The sequence below is a fragment of the Canis lupus genome, chromosome 21, assembly GCF_011100685.1.
Source record: "Canis lupus familiaris isolate Mischka breed German Shepherd chromosome 21, alternate assembly UU_Cfam_GSD_1.0, whole genome shotgun sequence".
NCBI classification, from domain to species: domain Eukaryota; kingdom Metazoa; phylum Chordata; class Mammalia; order Carnivora; family Canidae; genus Canis; species Canis lupus.
The window spans coordinates 24,587,579-24,613,026 of NC_049242.1; the positions used below are offsets into that span (position 1 = coordinate 24,587,579).

The 25,448-nt window shown below is 40.1% G+C and overlaps 1 protein-coding gene across 7 annotated transcripts in view; it reads left to right on the forward strand.

Moving 5' to 3' along the window:
• The first annotated feature begins 1,822 nt into the window (after nt 1-1,822).
• Nucleotides 1,823-25,448, forward strand: part of RAB6A (RAB6A, member RAS oncogene family) — a 105,114-nt gene continuing 81,488 nt past the window's right edge. Inside the window, exons 1-2 of one of the 7 annotated variants that reach the window (XM_038568695.1) lie at nt 1,823-1,895; nt 19,123-19,169. Coding sequence is in view for 3 of the 7 variants with exons in the window: in XM_038568692.1 (XP_038424620.1) it covers nt 22,284-22,353 (70 nt within the window). In the remaining 4 variants the exon portion in view is untranslated. Of the gene's footprint in view, nt 1,896-19,122; nt 19,170-21,038; nt 21,126-21,796; nt 22,354-25,448 lie in introns of those variants that run through there. The other 6 variants (XM_038568693.1, XM_038568696.1, XM_038568694.1 and 3 more) reach the window with 6 other exon arrangements.

The window sequence follows — 25,448 nt, forward strand, 5'->3', positions numbered from 1 at the left end:
ATGTGGGGCCACACCTGGAGCCGTCAATTTGTTTTAGAATTGGGATGCAGAGATGAGTCATCTTAAAAGGACAGAGAGGGACAGCTGGGCTTTGGCTAGGATTGGCTTTGAAGGGGAGGGGCGAGTACAGGATAGGATGGGGACTGATCAACGGAGCTGGAGTTCAAACCGGAAGCGCTGACGGTGGCACTCTACCGGGCAAAATCCAGCCGCACAGACTGAGGATAACGTGGCAGCCGCTACCCGCCCTCAACGAAGCCAGTCAGACCCAGGCCGCCCCCACCGCCCTCCAGCCTACGCCCTGGCTAGTTCCCGCCCCTCGCCTCTCCCCATTGGTCCGCGGATGCTCCGTGGCTTCCGGGCCCGCCCCTCTGGGAGCCTGCAAGAGGCGGGACGCTCCCTCCCCCACTTCCACAGGGGCAGCCATGCTGAGAGTGGCGGGTCGGAGGAGGGTGGGGCCGTTGGCTCTCCACCACCGCCATGGTCGCTCAGTGTTTCTCCGCCCGTGCACTGTGGGGACCCAACGGAAAGAGTGATTTACCACTTGGGATCTGGGCGTTTGTACGAAGTGCCGGTGTTTCCTTCACTGTCTCCAATCCCTGGAGGCCGGTGGGTTTAGTTTTCTAGATGATGTCATCAGAAAACCTTTCCAAGGTCCTAATGCCCGTGGTTAGGATTTCAGAGCCACTGAAAAATCACAGATCTTTGGAGACAGGATGACTGTATAATTTACTCTCCAAACTAAATAGCTTTGAGACCCTAAGAGGACAGTATTAATAACTACGATTGGCACAACAGTCCTAATTGTGGGCTGTTCTGTAACTTTAATAGCCTCAGTACTTAGAGATCACCTGGTCACAGGCCCAGCTTTTTAAAATTGTGATAAAAGGTATATAATGTAAATTTTCCATTTGAATCATTTTTTAATTTTTTTTTATTATTATTCATGAGAGACACAGAGACCTAGGCAGAGGGAGAAGCAAGCTCTCCACGGGAGCCTGATGGGGGACTCCATTCCAGGACCCCAGGATCATGACCTGAGCCAAAGGCAGTTGCTCAACCACTGAGCCATCCAGGTGCCCCCATTTTAACCATTTTTAAGTGTGTGATTCAGTGGCATTAATTTCATTCACAGTAGTGTGCAACCTTCACCATTTTCTTTTTTAAAGATTTTATTTATTCATGAGAGATACACAGAGGCAGAGACACAGGCAGAGGGAGAAGCAGGCTCCCAACATGGAGCAGCATGTGGGTCTTCTGGGACTGGGATCACACCCTGAGCGGAAGGCACTCAACTACTGAGCCACCCAGGCGTCCCACTTCCACCATTATCTATTTTCAAAGTTTTTCATCACCCTAAATGAAATCTACCCATTGAGAGGTAACTCCCCATTACTCCCTCCTATTAGCCTCTGATTACTCTCTCTTCTGTTCATGTTTCTTTAAATTCTCCTATTCTTGATATTTCACATGTCCTAAGTGGAATTATGCACTTTTGTCCTTTTGTGTTTGGCTTCTTTTAGCATGATGTTTTCAAGGTTCACGTTGTAGGTTATATCAGTACTCCATTCTGTTTTATGGTTGAATAATACTACACTGTATGGATATAACACATTTGTTCATTCATTCATTGATGCACATCTGGTTTTTATTTTTTTAAGATTTTATTTATTCATGAGAGACCCAGAAAGAGAGAGAGAGATCGGCAGAGACACAGGCAGAGGGAGAAGGAGGTTCCATGCTGGGAGCCCTACGTGGGACTGGATCCCCGGTCTACAGGATCATGCCCTGGGCTGAAGGCGGCGCTAAACCGCGGAGCCAGCCAGGCTGCCCCACACCTGAGTTATTTCTTCTTTTTGACTACTATGATTGCAACTATAGATACTTTCATTCAGGTATTCTACTCTGTGCTTTCAGTTCTTTTGAGTATATACTTAGGAACTGAATTGCTGGGTTATATGGTAATTCTGTGTTTTAACCTTTTGATGACCTACTGTGCTATTCTCCAAGGTACCTGGACCGTTTTATATTACTACCAGCAATGTATGAGGGTTCCAATTTCTCCACATCTTCACCAACACTTGTTACTTTCCGATTTTTGTCTTTAGTTTGTTTTTGTTGTTGTTGTTGTTTTATATTTTATTTATTTGAGAGACAGAGAACACAAGCAGGGGGTGAGGTGAGGGAGGGAGAGGGAGAAACGGACTCCCCACTGAGCAGGGAGGCTGATGTGAGGCTTGATCCCAGTACCTTGAGATCACCACAGGAGTCAAAGGCAGACGCTCAAGGGACTGAACCATGGAGGCGCCTCTGTCTTTAGTTTTTATGGAGATTCTAGTAGCTGTAAAATGTTATGTCATTGTAGTTTGGGTTTGCATTTACCTTATGACTGATGATGCTGACCACCTTTTCTTGTATCATTTTTATATCTTTTCTGGAGAAATTTTCATTCAAGTCATTTGTGCATTTTTAAACTGTTGAGTTATAGGACTATTTTACTCTTTAAAAATTTTTTAAATGTATTTCTTATTATTGAAGTGTATATAAGACTTCTTTATATATTCTTTAAACTCTTATCAGTTATATGGTTAGCAAATATTTTCTCTCATTTTGTAGGTTGTCTTTTCACTCATTTGATACTGTCCTCTGATGCACAAATTTTTAGTTTTAGTCAAGTCCAATTTATCTATTTTTTCTTTTGTTGTCTGTGCTTTTGGTGTCATATTTAAGAAACTATTGCCAAATGGAAGGTCATATGCCCCATCTCATTTTACCGATGGAAAAATTGAAGTGAACAGTGGGAAAAGCCTGAGCACTCAAGGTCACTGGAAGTTAATAACCACTGGGACTTAAATCTGACTACTATACACAACCAGTGATAAAAGAAAACACACACTTAAAAAAATCATTGAGTGGAGTTTTACCTTCAATAATAAAACAATATAATAGATTAGAATCTTTGTTTTTTTAGATTAGAATCTTTAAAACAACTTTGCTCCTAAACAGAAAAGGCTGTGTATATAGTTCAAATTATTATGATAGTAGACAATTCTGATTGGATAATTTGAGGGTCAGTATTAAACAAACAAACTAATGAAAGTTGATAAAGAAAGAAACCAACAGGATCCTGGCTTACTTCAGGACGTAACATCTATAGAATGGCACTTTAATTAATAGCCTGGAAACTAAGATTTAGAAACCTAAATCTTTCCTGCTTGAGTTATCTGAGGGGCTTCCTATTGAAGCCAATAGTTAAAATGTGAATTTCATTTCAATTTTTCCACCACTGTATATCAATAGAAATTCCCTTCTCAAAGTTGTTTTTTTGATAGTATTAGGCACACATGTCTGAAGTTTAAGATCCTCTTATTCAACAAATATATATAGAGACCATTAAGTCTTTTAGAGTCTTTATTCGTATATTATCCACTGATTTGTGGATTTAAATACTGGGAATTTCTCTTTCTCTGATATTTACATGGTATACTCTGTTAAGACTTAAACAAGACCAGTCCTTCTATCATGTATCCAAGTCAGGATGAATGTGGTGTGTATGTAATGCCAATCCTTCCTCATCACATTCATTTCTGGACATTTAAAAAAAATATTTACTTAAGTAATCTCTATACCCAACATAGGACTCAAACTCATGACCCTGAGATCAAGAGTTGCATGCTTTTTGGACTGAGCCAGCCAGGCACCCCCATTTCCAGATGTTTTAAAATAGCATCATTTTTTCCCCTTCAAGAATATAAGGTTTGGGAGAGAGAGCAATTAATTAGAAACCACAAGGTAGGAAAGAGGAATTCTCAGACTTTTTCATAATTGAAGTAAGTGGTAATGGTGTTGGGGGTCATTGACATATTCTGTGCTTTTTTTTTTTAAGATTTTATTTATTTATTTATTTATTTATTTATTTATTTATTTATTTATTTATTTATTCATGAGAGACACACAGAAAGAGAGAGAGGCAGAGACACAGGCAGAGGGAGAAGCAGGCTCTGTGCAGGAAGCCCAATGTGGGACCTGACCCCAGGACCCTGGGATCATGCTTTGACCCAAAGGCAGATGCTCAACCGCAGAGCCACCCAGGCATCCCTGTGTTGTGCTTTTAAAAAGAATGTGGAAGCTTTCACTCTTGGAAATTTAAAAAACATTTCTGTCCAAAACAGAAGCTATATTCACTCATCATTTAATTTTGTAAGTGAAGAAATTTTCAATAACATCTTCCGTTTTAAAATCTTTCCACCAACCTTCCCACTCCTTGAGCCAATCTTCTATCAGAATCACTTTTTAAAAAATATATTATTTATTTGACAGAGAGAGAGCAAGGCAGCTCTTTGACAAGCAAGGGCAGTGGAGGCAGAGGAGAAGGAAGAAGCAGACCCCCTGTAGAGCAGGGAGCCCAATGCGGGGCTCCATACCAGGTACCTGCAAAATCAGCTTTAAAAATAAATAAGCCTGAAAGAAAAGTGGGTATAAATATGATTTTTGTACCTGCAGAGCATATTTCTTCTCAGGAGCATAAAAAGGTATAAAAATTATCTCCTTTGCTCCTTCCCAAAATTTCTGCAGAAATTATAGTATTTTTACTTCATCCTCCCTATAAAATGAGACCGTTATAGTATAGCATGTTTTCTAGTTCAATCTCTCTGATGAGCATGTGAGATCCCTCAGTTTTCAGACTAGAGCAGTTTCACTCCTAAGAAAAGTCCTTAGCCAGTCTGTGGGGCTACAAGATCTGATTTCATACCAAAGGTTTATTAGAAACAAGATAACAGGTCCCAATGGAGTCACTTATGCTAAGCCTCATGCCACCAAATTAAGACTTAACTTACAGCATTGGCTCCCTGAGAAATGGAATCTTACACCAGTCAATCAGACATTGCCTAATCAGCAATAGTTCAGTAATTTATCTGATACCTTGCCATCCCCTAAAGGAAAGTGATCTTACCATAACCAATCCTCTTTTTTTTTTTTTGTCTAGTATAACTTCCTTGTTCCCACTCCTATAAAAGTCTTGCATTTTGTACAGCTCCTCAGAGCTACTCTCTGTCTGCTAAATTGGATGCTGCCTGATTCATTAATCACTGAATAAAGCCAATAAGATCTATAAAATTTATTCCATGGAATTTTGTTCTTTAACAAGTTACTCATATTTAGGGTTGCCAGAATTAGCAAATAAAAAATAAGGATGCCCAGTTAAACTTGAATATAAAATTTTAAGCGAAACGTAATTTGGCATACTAAATATTTTTAAAAGGATTTTACTTATTTATTTATTTATTTATTTATTCACTTATTTGAGAGAGAGAGCTCTCATGTGTGCAAGTGAGCAAGAGCAAAGGGAGAGAGGGAGTGAGAGAGGGAGAAGGATGAGCAGACCTGCACTGAGTGTGGAGCCCAACACAGGGCCTCCACTCAGGGCTCAATCCCATGACCCTGAGATCATGACCTGAGCCAAAATCAAGAGTTGGTCACCCCAATGCCTGAGCCACCCCTGGCATCTTATATATTTATCTGGCAACCCAATCCATAATACAATATTTTACACTTATTATTTCAATATCTTTTAAGTTTTCTTTAAATATTTTTTAAAAGATTTTATTTATGAGAGACACAGAAAGAGAGGCAGACACACAGGCAGAGGGAGAAGCAGGCTCCATGCATGGAGCCCAATGTGGGACTCCATCCCGGGTCTCCAGGATCATGCCCCGGGCTGAAGGTGGCGCTAAACTGCTGAGCCACCCAGGCTGCCCTCAATATCCTTTTTTAAAAATATTTACTTATTTATTTGAGAGAAAGAGAAAGAGAGCACAGCAGGGGGAAAGGGCAGAGGGAGAAGGAGAAGCAGTCCCCCCACTGAATAGGGAGCCTGACTCAGGGCTTGAACTCAGGACCGTGGGAACATGACCTGAGCCAACAGACTGAGCTACCTAGGTGCCTATATTATTTCAATGCCTTTAGTGAATACCGCTATAGTAAAACACTGGGCTAGTAGTCTTCATAGGTCAAATGAAGGTAAAATTTGTGTTCTCAAAAATTTGTTATTATTGGAAGACACAAGGCAGGACATGGAAATTATATGTAAGCAAACAAAAACTATAATTATATATAAGCAAATACTTCTACAAAGTGCAGTAAACCCATGTGTAGTTTATTTATTTGAATTTTAAATATTGATCCTTTATAGTATTTGTAAGAATGAGAGAGTTCTCTCTTTGTAGTAAAGTTCTGTCTTGGAATCAGCATAGCTTTTGCCTATTCCTTGCTACCAAAGCATAAATATCTGGTATTGAACAGGACTGTCTAATATTTTAACTTTCTAAATAGTAAAATGAAAAATTAGGGAACTAGCCACTTAAATACCCTTTTTAAACTAAAATTTCAAATGTGCTTAACTTTGTTATTGATATTTAATCAATAGTAGTTTGTTATACTTGAGCTTTAGTTTTGCCATCTGGTAGGAATTTAATGTAATTTATTGTCCCTAAACAAATACTTAAGAAGATGGTGCTTAAAGAAAACTTGTTGGGCACCTGGGTGGCTCAATGGTTGAGCATCTGCCTTTGGCTCTGGTCATGATCTTAGAGTCCTGGGATCGAGTTCCACATCAGGCTCACCTCAGGGGACCTACTTCTCCCTTGGTCTATGTCTCTGCCTTTCTCTCTGTGTCTCTCATAGATAAACAAACAAATAAATAAATAAAATCGAAAGAAAGAAAGAAAGAAAGAAAGAAAAAGAAAGGAAGGAAGAAAGAAAAGAAAAAAAGAAAAGAAAAGAAAAGAGAGAAAAGAAAGAAGCCTTGTTAAAAAATCTAAGGTGAGGGCCATCTGGCTGGCTCAGTCAGTGGAGCATGTGACTTGACCTCAGGGTTGTGAGTTTGCATCTCATGTTGGGTGTAGAGATTACCCTAAAATATTTAAAAAGAAAGAATGAAAACTTGTAACTCCTTTGCAACTGATGAATTGTTTTGCAATCTGAGTAATTTCATTCTCTATGAGTTTATAAGGAAAATGGGTTAGTAGTTCAGATACTAATGTTAAGTTTTCCATAAAATATTATAAAATGGATGGTATTCTATTTTTTTTGGATGGTATTCTAACGAGGAGAGTGATATCTCTAAAATTCTTTTCATTATTTTTTCATATCTCTCCCTTCAAATGATAATATCTATTTTTTTCTCTGCATAGGCAATATGCAAAATGTTCTACAGGCACTAGTTAATTCTTATGGAGAAACCAAGGCTAGAGAGATTAGAGAGATGTGACTCAATATTTTTGGAGGGTAGCTGGTGACCTTGTAAACACTGACTACAGAAAGCACAACAAACTTTTCTTTCTTAGATGAACAGTTTTCTTTAAAGTTTAAAGAAAAAAATGTTTTTTATTCATGAGAGACAGAGATATAGGCAGAGGGAGAAGCAGGCTCTCTGCAGGGAGTTCTATGTGGGACTTGATCCCAGGACCCTGGGATCACAACCTGAACCAAGGTAGTCACTCAAATACTGAGCCACCCAGACGTCCCTAGATGAACGATTTTCAAGCACTCAATTATGAAAGGAGAGATTTGGGCTAAATATTTGGAAAAACTTCCTAATATTGAGGAACTGGAATGATGAGAGTTGAAAGATTTTCTTCACTATATATATACTGAAGAATCAGTTGATATTTATATGCCTAGAAGCTGATAGAGATGAAAAAGCCCTACAGATATTCTCTTGGTGGACAGCCTGGGTGGCTCAGCGGTTTAGCACCTGCCTTCAGCCCAGGGTGTGATCTTAGAAACCCGGGAACAAGTCCCACATTGAGCTCCCTGCATGGAGCCTGCTTCTCCCTCTGCCTCTCTCTCTCTCTCTCTCTCTGTCTGTCTCTCATGAATAAATAAATGAAATATTTTTTTAAAAAAGATATTCTCTTGACCCAGCAATTCTGGGAAAAGGAGTTTACCTAGAGGCCAAAGAGAAAAATTTTATCCGCTTTTTGTTGCTTTCTTTACAGCTTTACCCCCACCTCCACTTACAGTGGAAACTTGTGCTAAGCAATCTGCTTCAGTCTGCTTCAATGCCTACTTCTAAAACAAATAGTAATAATTATTTACCTCTAGGTATTTGGATTCTTACTTCCAATGGCACATGTCTAAAACTAAACTCACTGTCTTCTTCTTTTTCTTGACCTTGTATGCCTCTTTAGTTGCAACCTTTTCATCCTTTCCTTTTTTTTTTTTAAATATTTTATTTATTTATTCATGGGAGACACACACACACAGAGGCAGAGACATAGGCAGAGGGAGAAGCAGGCTCCATGCAGGAAGCCCGATGCGGGACTCAATCCTAGGACCCCGAGACCATGCCCAAAGACAGACACTCAACCGCTGAGCCACCCCAGGCATCCCATCCTTTCTTTTCTTAAAAAACTTGAGTTTTCATTTCTTGCTTCTATTACTGAATCTCTCATTTCCTCCTAAATCCAAATCTGGCTTTTGTCTTCCTCACTCCATTGAAACTTCTCTGACTCAGGCCACTGCTGACCCTTAAACAAACAAACAAACAAACAAACAAAAACTTTTATACTAAGATATGATTTATATATGATAAAATCACTCATGTTAAGTATATAGTAGTAATTCAATGATTTTTAGTAAATTTACAAAGTTGTACAATCATCCCCACAACCCAATTTTAGAACATTTCTCTCAACCTGAAAAGATCTGTATGCCCATTTGCAGCCACTTACCTTTTGAGAACAGATTCAAAGAATGATTTTCAATCTACAACATATATTTTTGCTCTGATGCATTTGGTACTTGCTGATCACACCTTTCCTTTTGATCACCTTTCTCTTCCTTTCTTTCTGATCACCACTGTCTCCTGGTTTTCCTCTTAACTTTTCTGGTATTTCTTCACAGATTACTTTCTCTAACTTTATTTTATTTTATTTTACTTTCTCTAACTTTAAATATTGCTGTTCCATAGAGTTTTTGTCCTGATCTCTCAGCCTACACTCTACTTCGGTGATCACATCCATCTTCATAACTACAGTTACCACCTGTAAGATGACAATTCCCAAAATCTGTTTCTAGCTCAGACTTGGGTTCTGACCCAGTATAGTATAGTAGTAAAAGACCTACTGTTAGGGAACAGTAGGTCTTCTCTTGGGCTCTGGTTATAATAAAATAGAAATAGAAAACTAAGGGCACCTAGGTGGTGCAGTCAGTTAAGTACCCAACTCTTGGTCTCAGCTCACGTTGTGATCTCAGGGTCATGAAATAGAGCCCCAGGTTGATTTCCATGCTCAGCTTGGAGTCTCCTTGAGTTTCTCTCTCTCTCTCCCCCTGCTCTCTCTCTAAAATAAATGAGTAAATCTTTGAAGAAAACCCATTAAAATAGGACATAAATCTTGTTCTTCTTAGAGGAGGAAATTATGATTCGCCCATATCTAAATAAGTTTCAAAGTAGTGGATGAAATATGAAATATATACATGATTTCTGAAGTCTGTAAACCATAATATACTCTTCTTAACAGATCCTGAACGTTAAAGTTTTAATGTACCTGCATCTCTACTTTTTTTTCTTCTTTCTTTCTTTCTTTCTTTCTTTCTTTCTTTCTTTCTTTCTTTCTTTCTTTCTTTCTTTCTTTCTTTCTGATAGTCACACAGAGAGAGAGAGAGAGAGGCAGAGACACAGGCAGAGGGAGAAGCAGGCTCCATGCAGCGGCAGCCCGATGTGGGATTCTATCCCGGGTCTCCAGGATCGCGCCCGGGGTCAAAGGCAGGCGCTAAACCGCTGCGCCACCCAGGGATCCCTACTTTTTTTTTCTAATTTTATTTTTTTAACATAGCTGTCTCACCAGGAGATTGATGTAAACCAAAGAGTAGGGACCAAATCTTTTTCAGTTTTGTCTTTCCATTAGGAAAGCACAGTGCTTTGTACCTAGTAGGCAAAAGTATTTGTAGAATGAATAAATGAACAAATGAATGCATCAGGCAGAGAATACTTGAAACTGAACTGACGTGTTAATGTAGTGAACATTGGTGGTGGGCTGCCAAATGTTATTTTCTATCTTTTCCTCCTTATAACAAAATTACAGTTTTATTACAATAATCCATCTCCCTCTGCAAAGCCATATGCTTTTGTATTTGTCAAAGTAATCCCATTTCTCTTGCCAGTGACAAATTTAGGATAGGTATATGAAGAAATTCTGGCCACTGATTTGTAATAGGGAATCTGCTGGGGGGATTCTGGGGAAAGTTTTTCACTTATAAATAGAAATACATAGAGCCATTTTCTCTCTTTGGACTTTATAGTGTCTAGATGTGTCAGCCTGAACTATGACAGCCATCCTGTCATCATTGGGGAACTAGTATCTATAGAAAAAGTCAATATGCTGAGGAAAGTAGAACAAAGGCAGAAGAACCTGGTCCTCGCAGACATTGTTAGGTGGAAATTAAAGCAACTTTGAAATTGCCATAGCTTGGAACCTCTTAATGTGATTTGCCCTATTGCTTAAGCTATTTAGAGTCGACTTTTCTGTTTCTTTCAGCTGAAGGATTCCTAATGGATAATGTTAGTAAATGAATAACATGGCACAATCTGTCTTTTCTCTCTCTCTCTCTCTCTTTCTCATTTGACTACAGTGGAATGTGGATAAAGGGCACATGTCAGCCCTGTTGTCTGTATTGGAATACAGCTGCAATGTAGAGCTCCTCCTCCTCCTTGTATAGCTTGCAAGCCTCTTCTGGAAAGACTATTTGTACACTAAGCTTGATAGTCTCAGATATATGGCAAATATATATATATATATATTTGAATTAATTTTTGTATATGGAAGTAGGTAGGGGTCCAGATCATTCTTTATCATGTGGATATACCATTGTTCAAGCACCAATTATTGAAAAGACCATACTCTTTTCCTATAAATTGCCTTGGTATCATGTTGAAAATCAATTGACCAGAAATGTGTGAGTTTATTTCTGGATTCTCAGTTTCATTCCACTGATTTCTATGTATATCCTCATGCTAATACTGCAGTCTTCATGGTCTTGGCTATTCTGGATCCTTTGAATTTCCATGTGAATTGCAGGATTAGCTTGTCTATTTCTTAAAAAAAAAAAAAAAAAAACTGATATTTTTACTAGGGAATGCATTGAATCTGTAGATCAATTTGGAGAGTATTTATAATAATTATATAGTAATATTAAACAATAGAAATAAAAGGCACACAGATTGGAAAGGAAAAAATACCTCTCTTTGCAGATGACATGATCGTGCATATATAGAATCCCAAGGCTTCACACATACACACACACACACACACACACACACAATTAGAACTAATAATAAATTAGTTCATAAGGTTACAGAATACAGAGGCACCTGGGTGGCTTTATTTCTTTTCCTTCCTAATTGGTCTGAATAGAACCTCAAATACAAAGTTGAATACAAGTGGTAAGAGTGGACATCCTTGTTCCTGATCTTATTCTGTCTTCCAGTATGTATGATGTTAGCTTTGTCAGGTTGAGGAAGTTCCTTCCTATTACTAGTTTGCTGAGTATTTTTCTCACAAGTGTTGGATTTTGTCAGATGTTTTTCTGTGTCTGTTGAAATGATCGTACATTTTTGTGTTTTGTTCTGTTCATATGATCTATTATACTCATTGATTTTCACATGTTGACACAACACACCTTACATCCATAGGATGTGCATAATCCTTTTTACATGTTTCTGGATTAGGTATGTTAGTATATTCTTGAGGCATTTTTTTTTGTCTAAATGCGGAATATTGGTTTATAGATTCCTTTTTTTTCTTTTGATGTCTTTGCATAGTTTCAGTATCAGATTAATACTGGCCTCGTAAAATGAGTTGGGAAATGTTACCTCATCTTCTACTTTTTGTAAGAATTTTTAAGATTAGTATTAATTCAAATTTAAATCGTTTGATAGAACTCATCAGTGCAGCCATCCAGTTCCTGGAAAGTTTTTTGATTACCATTTCTTTCTTTTAACCTGTTACAGATGTATTCAGATTTCTTCTGAGGTCAGTTTTGATAGTTGGGTTTTTGTTTGTTTCGGTTTTTTTTATTTGATCATCTCGTCTGAGTTATCTAATGTGTAGTCATATAGTTGTTCATAGTATTCCTGCATAATCAGTTTGATTTCTGTATTATTGGTATTAATGTCTCCTGTTTCACCCTTTTTAAAAAAGATTTTATTTATTTATTTGAGATGAGGAGCACAAGGAGGGAGAGGGGCTGAGGGAGAAGAAGAGGCAGACTCCCCACAGAGCAGGGAGACCAATATGGGGAGGCTCCATCCCAGGACCTGAGCTGAAAGCAGATGCTTAACTGAGCCACTCAGGCACCCCATACCCTGATTTAAATAACTTGAGTCTTTGCTCTCTTGCTGTCTCTTTTTTGACCAATCTAGCTGAAGATTTGTAAATTTTGTTAATTTTTGGAAGTTAACTTTTGGTTTACATTAATTTTCTCTATGGTTTTTCTATTCTTTATTTCATGTTTCTGCTCTCAGTTATATCCTTTCTTCTGCTTCTTTTTAGGAAGGGGGGGCAAAGGGAGACAAAGAGAAAGACTGTTTTGTTTTGTTTTTTTACTTTTTAAATTTTTTAAAATTTAAATTCAATTTGCCAACATATAGTATAACACCCAGCGCTTATCCCATCTAGTGCCCTCCTCAGTGCCTGTCACCCAGTTACCCCCACTCACCTCTCCTTCTGCTACCCTTTGTTTCCCAGAGTTAGGAATCTCTCATGGTTTGTCTCCCTGAGAGATAATCTTTTATTTATTCATCAGAGAGAGAGAGAGAGGCAGAGACATAGGCAGAGGGAGAGGGAGAAGCAGGCACCCTGTGGGAAGCCCCGATGTGGGACTTGATCCCCGTACCCTGGATCACGCCCTGAGCTAAAGGCAGATGCTCAACCGCTGAGCCACCCAGGTGTCCCCAAAAGAGAGAATCTTAAGTAGGCTCCACACCCAGCATGGAGTCCACCTGAGGCGGCTCAGTCTCACAATCCTGAGATCATGACCTGAGCTGAAATTGAGCATCATATGCTTACGGGACTGAGCCACCTAGGCACACCTGTTCTTTCAATTTCTTAAGGTGGAGGTTAGTGATTTGTGGTCCTCCTTTTTAATGTAGTCATTTATAGTTATGTTTTTCTTTAAGTACTACTTTTGCTGGATACCAAAAGATTTGCTGTGTTGTTCTTTAATTCATTTCAAAGTATTTTCTGATTTCCCTTAGACTTTCTTCTTTGACCTATTGATTACTTATGTATTAAGTAATTATGTTTAATTTCCATGTATGTGTGAATTTCCCAAATTTATTCCTGTTATTGATTTTTAAAAGTTTTTTTTTTAAGTTAATTTATTTACTTAAGCAATCTCTACAGCCACTGTAGGGCTCAAACTCATGACTGAGAGATCAAGAACCATATGCTCTTTGGACTGAGTCAGCCATTTCCTTTGTTACTGATTTTTAATTTCATTCCATTGTAGTTAGAGAACATACTTTGTATGATTTTGATATTTTTAAATTTATTGAGACTTATTTTATGGCCTAAGATACGGTCTGTCATCAAGCATATTCCATGTGCACTTGAATTATACACTTTGCTGTTATTAGATGGAGTGTTTGATAGATGTCTGTTAGCTCTAGTTGGTGGATAGTGTTGTTCAAATCCTCTGTTTATATATTGTAATAAACAATATTATTGTTTATTTATTTAACAATAAATAAATTTATATTTATTAATCCTCTGTGTATATATTGTATCCATGATGAAAGTAAGGTATTAAAGTCTCTAACTATTGTAATTGAATTGTCTATTTCTCCCTCCAATTCTGTCAGTTTTTGCTTCATGTATTTTTAAGTCTTCATGTATTAATTAGGTCCATATATTCATATTAGTGTTATATCTTCCTGATGGGTTGATGCTCTTACCATTATAAAATATGCTTCTTTGTCTCTAGTAATAATTTTTGTCTTAACTAGTAATAATTTATGTAAATATTTAATATTGGTTCAACTCCACATTTAAGTATATGCCCTCTTAAAATAGGAGTAAATGATATAGTCAAGTAAAGATTATAAGTTCTAAAGGTTGTTGGTGGTATTTGCTTATTTTGTGTATCTCGTCATGCACATAGATTCAGTATTCAATTCTCAGAATATTTTTCTGAGCACCGAATACAGATAAGACCCAGGAATTACATTATATGTATAAGGCACACTCCTACCTTGAATAGTTTATAATCTAACTGACAAACTAGGATATAAAGTGTGGAGTAACAGACTGATTCTCAAAGGAGGGTACATAAAATTCCACTTGTTAGACCATTTAAAAAGTAGTTTCCTAAGTCACACCTTCAGAGATTTTGACTCAGTAGTTTCATATTGGGGTTCTATAATCTTAATTTTTAAAAAAGATTTATTTATTTATTTGAGAGAGAGAGAGAGAGCGATCATATGCAAGTGACAGGAGGGAGAGGGAGAGAATCTTCAAGCAGACTCCCCAATGAGTGCAGAGCCCAATGTAGGGCTTGACACAGGGCTCTATCTCACCATTCATGAGACCATGACCCATGAGATCATGACCTGAGCTGAAAGCAAGAATCAGTTGCTTAACTGACTGAGCCACCCAGTCACCCCCATCCATATATCTTTGAAGAAATGTCTCTTCAAGTCCTTCCCGTTCAAAATTCACCTAGGTGCCCCTCTTTTCTTTTCAAGTTTTATTTTTATTGAAGTAATCTCTATTTCTAACATGGGGCTTGAACTCACAACTCTGAGATTGGTTCATTATAGGATGATTTGATGGTGAACTGGCTTTTTTATTGAAGTAACCTCTATATTCAAAGTTTACAGGTCCTTTCTCTGGGATGTTTCAGGTTATCTTTCAGTCTTTTGGGGTGGGGCATATAAAACACTGCTAGTGTTATGAAAGGTGCTTGGGGAGATACCACTAGTTATCAATGCCTCTATCTTCTGGCAGCACCTCACCCTAGTACTCCACTATGCCTGTTTATCTGAGCCTAGAGCCTCTTGTGTTTAATTCTTCCATACAGATGGTTAGGTTTATAACTACTATTTATATAGTCTTTGATACAGTTCCCTTGTTTTTGGCCCCTTTCCTTACCTCTACCTTCTGTAGTACCTGGCACTTCATATTCCTGAGCCTTTCTGGGCTTGCTTTTTGTTGCTTTCCCCTTCAGTGAACGCTTTCTGTGCTTTGTTTAGTCAGTTAGCAGTGCTCTATCTTTGTCACCCAGCTTAAAGATATGATGGCTCTGGATTAGAGATGTCAAAGCCAGAGTTTGCGTTTTGATTTTTGATTTTTGTTTTGGAAAATTTCAGAAAAGGAAGGAAGCAGAAACATCTTTAATCTATCATCCTGCAACTGGAAGTTTGTTTTATTTTCCCAAATGATATTGTGGCTTATTATCTCACTGGATAGTTTCAGCTACACACTATTGTAATGACTTTGATGTCTTTTGATTTTTATGTCAAATAATGTCCTAGTTACTTTGTACTATTCAAAAAGCTGAAGAGACTTTCACAAAAAGATGGTTTCTCTTGGCATCTTAGGCAAGTTGCAATTTGGCTGTACAGTCTGTTGGCATTTCAGTGCAAACAGGATTGGTCCCACTTTTCTGTCCTAAGATGCTCTGTTCTTTACATAAACAGCAGGAGAAGCAGTTGTTCTCTTCTACTCTGAGAGTGATTATCTCTTAGGGGCAAGTGGAGTGATTCATTCTCTTGTACATCTTGGAGGAGACTTTATTCCTTGTGGGGGATACACTGCTGGGAAGAGGAGAGCTCCAGCAATGTGTCAGGTATTACACATTCAGGATTGGCATAAAAAGAAGCAACCTCTTCCCCCATGCAATTTCAAAGCCTGGAAGTAACACCCCACTTCTAAGGCTCTGAGAAATCACATTATTCATAACAAGGACCATGATTCACATGAACAGAACAAAATGGAATTATCAAAAATAGATTCTGTAGATTAATCGGTAGCAAAAATATCTTCTGACTTAGCTTATGAATCGGCTATAATCACAAGAGGATGATTCCATTGAGGTTTTACCACCTTCTCCTCCACTTTGATTGAATAATTTTTATACTTCTCCCATGGCATATCTTTGTAGGTCAGGGTATTTGGGAAACTGGTTTTGACATTACGCCTCTTTTTTTTTTTTTTCTTATTGTCTTTTATAAATGAGAATTGCTTAAACATACCTTGTGTTAATTGTACTTATTTAATTGGTCACCTTGAATTGTTGAGCATTTGTCTTTTTTATGCTTTAGATATTGACCCACTATTATTTTTAGCAGTGATGATTATAATAACCTGCAGAGTGGGTTAGAAGGGCTTCAGATTTGATGCAACTTGAATTCCTGCCAGAACTATTATTTGTTTAAAATATGAGCGATAGGATTCCAGCCCTTTTACCTGGGCAGTTTTCTCCTTCTATTGATTTCCTGCCTCTCTAAGAGTAACAAATCCTTTTTAGGGAGTAGTAAACTGAAAAAGGCAGTTCCAGTTTGATAACTATTACTGTATTATATATATACACACACCAGTATTAAGTAACTAACATTCAAGGAATTGTGTGAGATATTTTTAAGAGATCTAAAGATGAGAATGTCAGATGCTTTCAGCTGCAAGTAACAATGACAAAGACATATGAAGACATTATAAATACAAAGACTTATTATTTTGCTAAAAAGAAATCCAGAGGAAGGCCAGTTCCAGGATTGGTACAGTAGCTCAATGATGCCTTTTAGCTTAGTCTTCATCAATGGGTTGTTTTTTTCTAAAGGATTATATGTCAATGTACCTAGAATGCCTTAGCTCTAAATATCATGTCCTTATATAATGGCAGAAGAATGACAGTTTTCCCTGATCTACGTCTTTTCATCAGGGAAGAAAATCTATCTCAGAAGTCTCTGGCACATTTCCTTCTGGTTCAGATCAAGTTACATGTCTTTAGTTTAGCTGAAGGGAAGTTGAAAAATTATCTGTCATTTCCAATATATTTTGTGGAGATGTGTGTGTGTTTAGTGTGTGTATTGTGAGAGAGGCAGCCAATCGTGTCTGACACAAGAAATAAGATAATATCTTAGTCCTCCCTAAAGAAGCTTTGTGTCTCTCTGGGTAGAAAGACAAGCTATAACTATATTACAATTTCTGTGTGGTAACTTCCCGGAAACACTCATGGGCTTTAAATTAGCAATCCCTTTTAAATTGGTCAAAGAAAACTGTTCTATATACTTTTGATTTGGTGTTGCCAATGCTGTCCTCTCTCAATTTTTAGTCACAAATATGTTCTGAGCATCATTTTCATAAATGGTGTTAAGAAATGTAGTATCAATTAACATAATGTGATTTTAAATGATGTTATCTTTTTCCAAAGTGCTCTTGACCTTCTACCTTCACATGCCCACATCTCATTCATCCTTTGATGAAAGCTAAAAATAATGCCTCCTATTTATTTTATTTGTTTAGCAAATGCCTGTTGCATGGTTACTATGTCAAGCACTCTGCAAATGTTGAGGATACAAAACATGAATTTTGACCTCATGGAGAGCTTACAGTCAGGTGGGGGAATACTGACAATTAACAACAATTAAGCAATGAGGAAGAATAAGCAGAGGACGGGCAGGGGTATTTATGATGTTGGTGGGGATAAAAGCAGACAAAGAAGTCTACCTGAAGACTTCTTAAAGATGATACCTACAGGATGAGTAGGAATTGGAGAGAGAAAAGGAGAGGAAAGTGTTCAAGGTAAAGAGAATAGTGTACAGGAAATCATCGAGGTGAAAATGTTAGTGAAAGCACTCTTGAAAAAGATTTCTTTAACTTTTCCTTCCCCTAAAGTAATTTCTCCAATTGATGAATCCCATAGTCCTTAATATACAATTTTTAGACCATAACATCTCTGAAGGCAAAACATATGACTTATACATAGTACTGGGTAAATATGAGTGCATCTTAAGAGGAGAGTGAAGCTGTATCTGTGTCAATGAAAAATGCTAGCTTAAAACATTAAAATATCTGAGGTAAGAGGTGGATTATGCCATACTTGTCTTCAAAATGATAGACAAAGCATCACCTGTCTAGGTGACTACAGAGACCAAAGCAAGAGGGAGGAATTGATTCATAAAGCTCTGGAGGAAGTACAAAGTAATTATAGCTCCAATCCTCAGATGTTACTTTAAAAGCTATTTCAGGAAATATAATGAAAACCTGGTATACAACAGAAAGAAAAAATAGCCACTCACTTATGTTTACAAGAGATTTTCTTTTTAAATGCTCTCTTGGTATGGGCTGCTCTTTGTGTGTGGCAGAGTTTTGGGTTACTAGTTGGGAGGGCCCATCCAGACCTGTCAAGCTACTTTTAAAATCAAATATTAGGGGAGCCTCGGTGGCTCAGGCCATGATCTCAGGGTCCTGGAATCTAGCCTCCCCCTCTCCCTCATGGCTCCCTGCTCGGCAGGGAGTCTGCTCTTCTCTTTCCCTCTCCCTCTCCCCCTAGCTCATGCTTGCACTCTCGCTCTCGCTCTCGCTCTCAAATAATTTTTTTTAATAATGCTTTTTTTAAATTTTTATTTATTTATGATAGTCACACAGAGAGAGAGAGAGAGAGAGAGAGAGGCAGAGACATAGGCAGAGAGAGAAGCAGGCTCCATGCACCGGGAGCCCGACGTGGGATTCGATCCCGGGTGTCCAGGATCGCGCCCTGGGCCAAAGGCAGGCGCCAAACCGCTGCGCCACCCAGGGATCCCCTCAAATAATTTTTTAAAAGATTTTTAAAAAGATTTTATTTATTTATTCATGAGAGACAGAGAGAGAGGCAAAGATACAGGCAGAGGGAGAAGCAGGCATCATGCAGGGAGCCCGATGCAGGACTCCATCCCAGGACTCTGGGTATCACATCCTGAGCCAAAGACAGATGCTGAACTACTGAGCCACCCAGGTGTCCCTAAATAAATAATCTTAAAAAAAAAAAAAAAGAAAGAAACACAAATGCCCATGTCATGACTCAAGTTTTTACCATTTCATTTTTTTGGTTAATTTTTTTCTTTTTGTTCTTTCATTTTAGATACATATTCTAAAATCCTTTCACAACTCGGCTGAGAGGAACCAACAGTGAGTAAATTTTGGTAGAGAAGGAAGTTTGGGAATATAGCTGTTGTCTTGATAGGCCAGAATAGATAGTATTTTAAGCCTTCATGAGAATGCTCTCCTTAATTTATTCCTCTCCTTAATTCTAGTTCAGTAATTCATCCCTGGGTTTGAGAAGGCACTTGTTTGATCCTACCATTTCTATAGCTAAGTAAATAATAATTCCCAAATAATGAGCAAACGTATATAAATGTGTTGTGGGAATGGTACGACACTATGCACAAATGTAAGGATTTATCATTAATTTGGGAAGTTTTTTTTTTTTTTTCTTTAGAGAGACAGACAGAGAGCAAGGGGGAGGGGCAGAAAGTGACAGAGAAAGGATCGCAGGTAGACCCCATGTCCACTCCTGAGTCTGATGCCCATTGATCCCACAACCCTGATATCATGACCTGAGCTGAAATCAAGAGTCCAACATCTAACTAATTGAGCCACCCAGGGGCTCCTCTGAGAAGTATTTTTGATAGTTTTTTTTTGTTTTATTTTGTCTTTTAGAGTAATCTCAGGGTGCCTGGGTGTCTTAGTCCATTAAGTGTCTGCATTCAGCTCAGTTCCCTGATCCCAGGGTCCTGGGATCCAGCCCTGCAAGGGGCTCCTTGCTCAGTGAGGAACCTGTTTCTCCCTCTCCCCCATGTGCTCTCTCTCCTCATCTGTCTCTCAAATAAATATATAAAATCTTTTTTTTTTTTAATTCTTTCTACTCTCAACATGAGGCTTTAACATACAACCCCGCGATCAAGAGTTGCATACTCTACAGACTGAGCCAGCCAGGTTGTCACCCTCTTTTTTTTGTTTTTGTTCTTTTTAAGATTTAATTTATTTATTCATGAGAGACACAGGCAGAGGGAGAAGCAGGCTCCATGCAGGGAGCCCGACGTGGGACTCGATCCTGGGTCTCCAGGATCACACCCCGGGCTGAAGGCGGCGCTAAACCGCTGAGCCACCCGGGCTGCCCCCCTCTACTTTCTTTGATACTAGTTTCTTGAAGTGTCCTCCTCAAGGACAGAGATTACTTTTTGGATGCTGTCCTAAAGTATGGTGAGGTGTGGATGATGAATTCTCTAATTTGGTGATTCTTAAACTTTTATTTATCCTTTATTAGTACACTTTATTTTTTAAAAGTTTTGAATTTACGTTAAAATTGAGCAGACTACAGAAAATCCCCATATAACCCCTCCTTCCCCAGTTACCTCTATTATTAACATTAGCATAATACATTTGTTACAATTAAGGAACCAATATTGATATAATTAACAAAGTCCATATTCATTCAGGGTTTTTGTTGTTGTTGTTGTTGTTTAGTTTTTGCCTGAAGTCCGTTTTCCCTTCCAGGATCCCATTCAGCTTAAAAAGCTACACTGAGTTGTTTGCCATGTTATATCTACATTACACTTAGTTGTCATGTCTCCTTAGGTTCCTCTTGGTTTTGACATTCACCTTCATTTTTGGGGTTTTAAACTGGTTTGAAAATCTGATGAAAGCCATGGATCCTCTCCAGAGAAAAACGCTCATGCTTCAGAGGTCTAATTTAGGGGAGGTCCACCCACAACAGATTCAGAAGCCCGGCTTTAGGAGGAAAAAGTGATCTTTAAAATATCCCCTCCCCCACAATAGAGCTCAAAGTCTGGCTTTACCTTTACTTTGTTCTGCGACCTTTTTGCATAGCTGTTTTCCTACTTGGACCTCAGTTTCACCATCTGTGAAACGAAGGGTTTGGTTTCCTCGATGTCTAAATCCTTTTCTAGCACAGTGGAAGGCGGGCGTCACCTAGAATTGTCTACATCAGAGTAACAAAGGCTGATAACAGACCAAGCCAGGTCAGGTCAGGGAAGTGGATGGGCTTATCAAAAAGAAGGGTTGCAGAGGTTCACTGGCGGAAAAGGCAAAACCTAGGTTCCACTTGATGGCTTTGTGGATTTTGTAAGTCATTTCCTTCCCCTGAGCTTCAATTTCCTCATCTGCAAAAATGTAGAGGATCTGCTTCTGGTAGTTATGAAACTCCTAAGAGCAACAGTGGAGAATGTACCTAGTAAGATATCGTGTGAGGAATTATAATAAGAAAAAAGATGGAGAAGGTGGCTGAGCGCACGAGTGAAGGGCGGATTTAAGGAGAGCGAGGCAGGGCTGAGGGCTCTGGAGAAGAGGAACAGAGTACACACCTTAGGGCTCTCGGACCACACCCTCACAGGGCCGAGGTCAATTCAACCTACGTGCCAGCTCCGCCTCCGCCCTTCCCATCCCCTCCCCTTAGGCTGCGACACGCCACACTTCTCATGGCAGTCGCTGTGCGACGCTTTCCACCGAGCAAGGGCCGCGCGCGCTCTCGCGCCGCCACCTCACTGCCAGCCCTGCCCGCCCTTGACTTCTTCCGATTGGTTCTCACATAAGTGACGTAAGTGCTCCTTATTCCACCCCCGTCACTTCCCCAGGGTTCCGCCCCGCCTCCTCCTTGCTTCTCCCGATTCGCGTGGCAACCTAACCTGCCCTGGCCTCCGCCGCGCGGTAGGAGCCGGGAGAGCAGGCTAAACCAGGAAGGCGCTGGCTTGTGGCACGCACGCGCACGCACGCACGCACGCCGGCGGCCGGCGGGGCGGCACGCTCGCGCCCGGGCTCGCCGCGCGCCGCGCTAGAGGCTCGCGCACTCAGCAGGTTGGGCTGCGGCGGCGGCAGCTGTGGGAGCTGAGGCGCTGCGCGTGAGAGGTCCCAGACGCGTCTGCGGCTCCAGTTCTGCCACCCTCCCCTTCTCCCACCCCAGTCTCGGTGCCAGGTGCTGAGAAGGGAAGGGCGCTAGCCTTGGGAACCTCGAGCACACCCCTGGCTGCTTCCGATACCGCCATCCTTCCTTCCCCAGCCGCGGGCCTCGCTCGGTGCCAGGCGACTCTGCGGGGAGGCGGCGGCGACCTCTGCCTGTCTGTGGGGAGGAGCCCTGTCCTGCAGCCTTGCTCCGCCGCCGGGCCCTAGAGGGTCCGAGAGAGCTCGGTGTCGGTCCTTCGTCTCGCCTTTTTCGTCAGCCGGTGGGAGCAGCGTCGGTCCGAGAGGTCTCTGGGCTGAGGCGGCGGCAGCTCCTCCGGCTCCATCATGTCCGCGGGCGGAGACTTCGGGAATCCGCTGAGGAAATTCAAGCTTGTGTTCCTGGGGGAGCAGAGCGGTGAGTGCGCGGCTCCCCCCCTCCTGGCAGCTGGCCGCGGCTTCCCCGCACCGCCCCCAGTGCGGCCCTTCTGTCCGCGAAGGCTGTCTACCAGCCTCGCGTTCGCGTTTCGTGCTCATTACCCCCAGCCCTGCCCGGGGTTTTCCGACCCCCTTTAGCTACCAGCTCCTCTTCGTCTTGGTCCGTCGGTCAGATTTTGATCCTCTGTCCGCGGCTCCGACATCTCCTTCCCCCCCCCGCAGCCCGGGCCTCTCCCGTCGACCTGCCCCCCCACACCCCCGCCCCAGTCTCACCCCGCCCAGCCCAGCCTGCTGTCCATCCCTTTCTTCCTCCGGCCTCCGTCGTCTCACCAACCGTAGCCCCCTTCTTGGAGCCCCACCCTTATTCTTTGCTTTTATCCCAGATCGTCAGCTCTGTGAAGGCCCACCCCGGGAGGCCCCACTCCCGGGAACCGTCACTCCTCAACCTTGGACGAGGAGGGTGGGGGGATTAGGGCGTTGTTTTCCTTAGAGGCTTGGCCCTGGGAAGTGCGGATCTTATGGGAGGTGGGAAGTGGCGGGGGGTGTCGTAGAAATTCTTGGATTGTTTTTACTTAGGTGGGGAATTAGTTTGGGTTATGGAGAATATATGTCTGAATTGGAGGCGACTTGAAGATGGAGTGGTTGGAGGGTAAGAGGGGTGGCGGCGGCAGGGGCAATTTTTGCTTCTTGGGTTAGGCTGTGGCTTGTTAGAAAACCTCATTTTCTTCTCATGACTTTGATTCCCTGACAATTCTTTTGGCACTGTTGGCGCTTTCGCGATCTCTGCCAGATGCTATGTCATGATCATTTTACTTGGAATTTCTCACATCTCACCTCCTCCTTTTCTCCTTTCAATATGAAGCAGTGTATGATTCTTTATGATGGTGCAAACAAGAATTACCAGAGAAATAGTAATTATTCAATTTCTTCTGAGTGTTTTCCAATTGTATATTTAGGATTCCTGTGAGAGAAGGCCTGAGAATAACCAACATCTTTGTTTTCTAGGATTTCCTTTGGGGCCAGGGAGTAATGGAGTAGAGTAGAATAGATTCATCATCTAGTTATCTAAATTAGACTTCAGTATGTAATACCGTTTCGGCTAAACGACCCTTTTATGCTTAATATTCCATAGTATGTGATAAGTGGAATGATCTTACCTAGCTAGGCTTCTGCTGTTGCTTACTTTGTATTAAATACAAGCTCCTAGTTTTGTGATGGCTTTCTCTCAAATTATTTCTCGTGGTGATTCTGATTTTATGCTGAATTATAAAACTTGGCGCTCAACAATGTAGAAATTATTGTCCTCTTTTGTTTTTTTTTCACATTTTTCATGACCATCTTTAAAATTCAGACATTGAGAGATTAGTTCCTCCCAAGTCATCAGACATTGAGTTAACTGCTAGGTACCTTACTTAGGTTAGGCTGTAGAGAGGACAATTTCTTTTGATTGGAAAGCAGATAACAGTTATAAATTCAGAGCTTTTACTACCACCTTGAACTGTTTATACTAATATATATATATACACACACATATATATACATATATATATATATGGCATTAAGGTAGGTTAACATTAGTTGAGAAATTGCTTCCAATTGGAGAAATCGTTTTTCTCTTTTCACATATAATCTTTACCCCCCTCCCTGGTTACCGAGGAAAAATATAGTCTCCTCTTTGCTTTGTGAATTTTCCTGAGCAAGTATAAGCTTGTTTCTTGAAGTAACTTGGTAAGATCTTTGAGAGTGATCCTAGTTTAGGAATTTTATGGCAGTTTTAGGACAATGCCATGCTTAAGATACAGTGTATTGGTCATTATTGATAAATAGGATCTAATGTGCTTATTGTACACTCTAGGGATGTTAATTATTTATTTACTTATTTTTCCTAGGGATGTTATTGCTAGCCTTATGTTGTGATGCAGAGCTATTCAGTTTGCATGAAAAATCCTTAATCTCTGTCCTAGGAAGGTATTAGTATGAGTAGCAATCATAACTTCAGTATCTGCAAGTTTCTTGTTAATTCCTTGAGTATTTATATTCTAATTCGTATTGCAGAGTTCTGTGGCTTCTCATTTCTTACTTTGAGTTTTGACAACAACCCCCATATAGTTCTTGAAGTCATCTTAGATTTTTTTTAAAGATTTATTTATTTATGATAGACATAGAGAGAGAGAGAGGCAGAGACACAAGAGGAGGGAGAAGCAGGCTCCATGCTGGGAGCTGGACGCGGGACTCGATCCCGGAACTCCAGGATCGCGCCCTGGGCCAAAGGCAGGCGCCAAACCGCTGAGCCTCCCAGGGATGCCCTATCTTAGATTTTTTTGATGGACGTTGTTTTGTTTTTCTTTTTTTTCTTTCTTTTTTTTTTTTTTTTTTTAAGATTTTTATTTATTCAAAGAGACAGAGAGGGAGAGAGAGGCAGAGACTCGATCCCTGGTCTCCAGGATCACACCCCAGGCTGCAGGTGGCGCTAAACCGCTGCGACAAGGGGGCTGCCCTTGTTTTGTTTTTCAAAGATTTATTTATTTATTCATGAGAGAGAGAGACAGGCAGAGGGAGAAGCAGACCATGCAGGGAAGCTCAATCCTGGGACTCCAGGATCACGCCCTGAGCCGAAGGCAGACATTTAACTGCTGAGCCACCCAGGCATCCCAGTGGACTTTATTTTTTAGAATAGTTTTAGGTTTACAGAAAAATTGAGAAGATTGTGCAGAGGGTTCCCATATAGCCCCACCCAGTTTCCCCAGTATTCCTCAGTATTCTTAACCATTTTACCTTAGTATGGTACATTTGTTATACTAAGTGAGCTGATATTGGTATGTTATTATTAACTAAAGTCATAGTTTATTCAGATTTCCTTAGTTTTTATCTTTTTTTGTTGTTCTAGATACCATATTACAGTTAGTTGTCATGTCTCTTTGGGCTCCTCTTAGATGTTTTTTTAAGGATTGTGTTTACGTGCTTTTTAACTCTGGAATTATGAGGTCAATTATCTTTTAAGGCTACTATATTGCTAAGTAATGCCATTTGATAGCTTCAACAATGAAAGATTGATCTTTGTTTTCATGAGCAGTG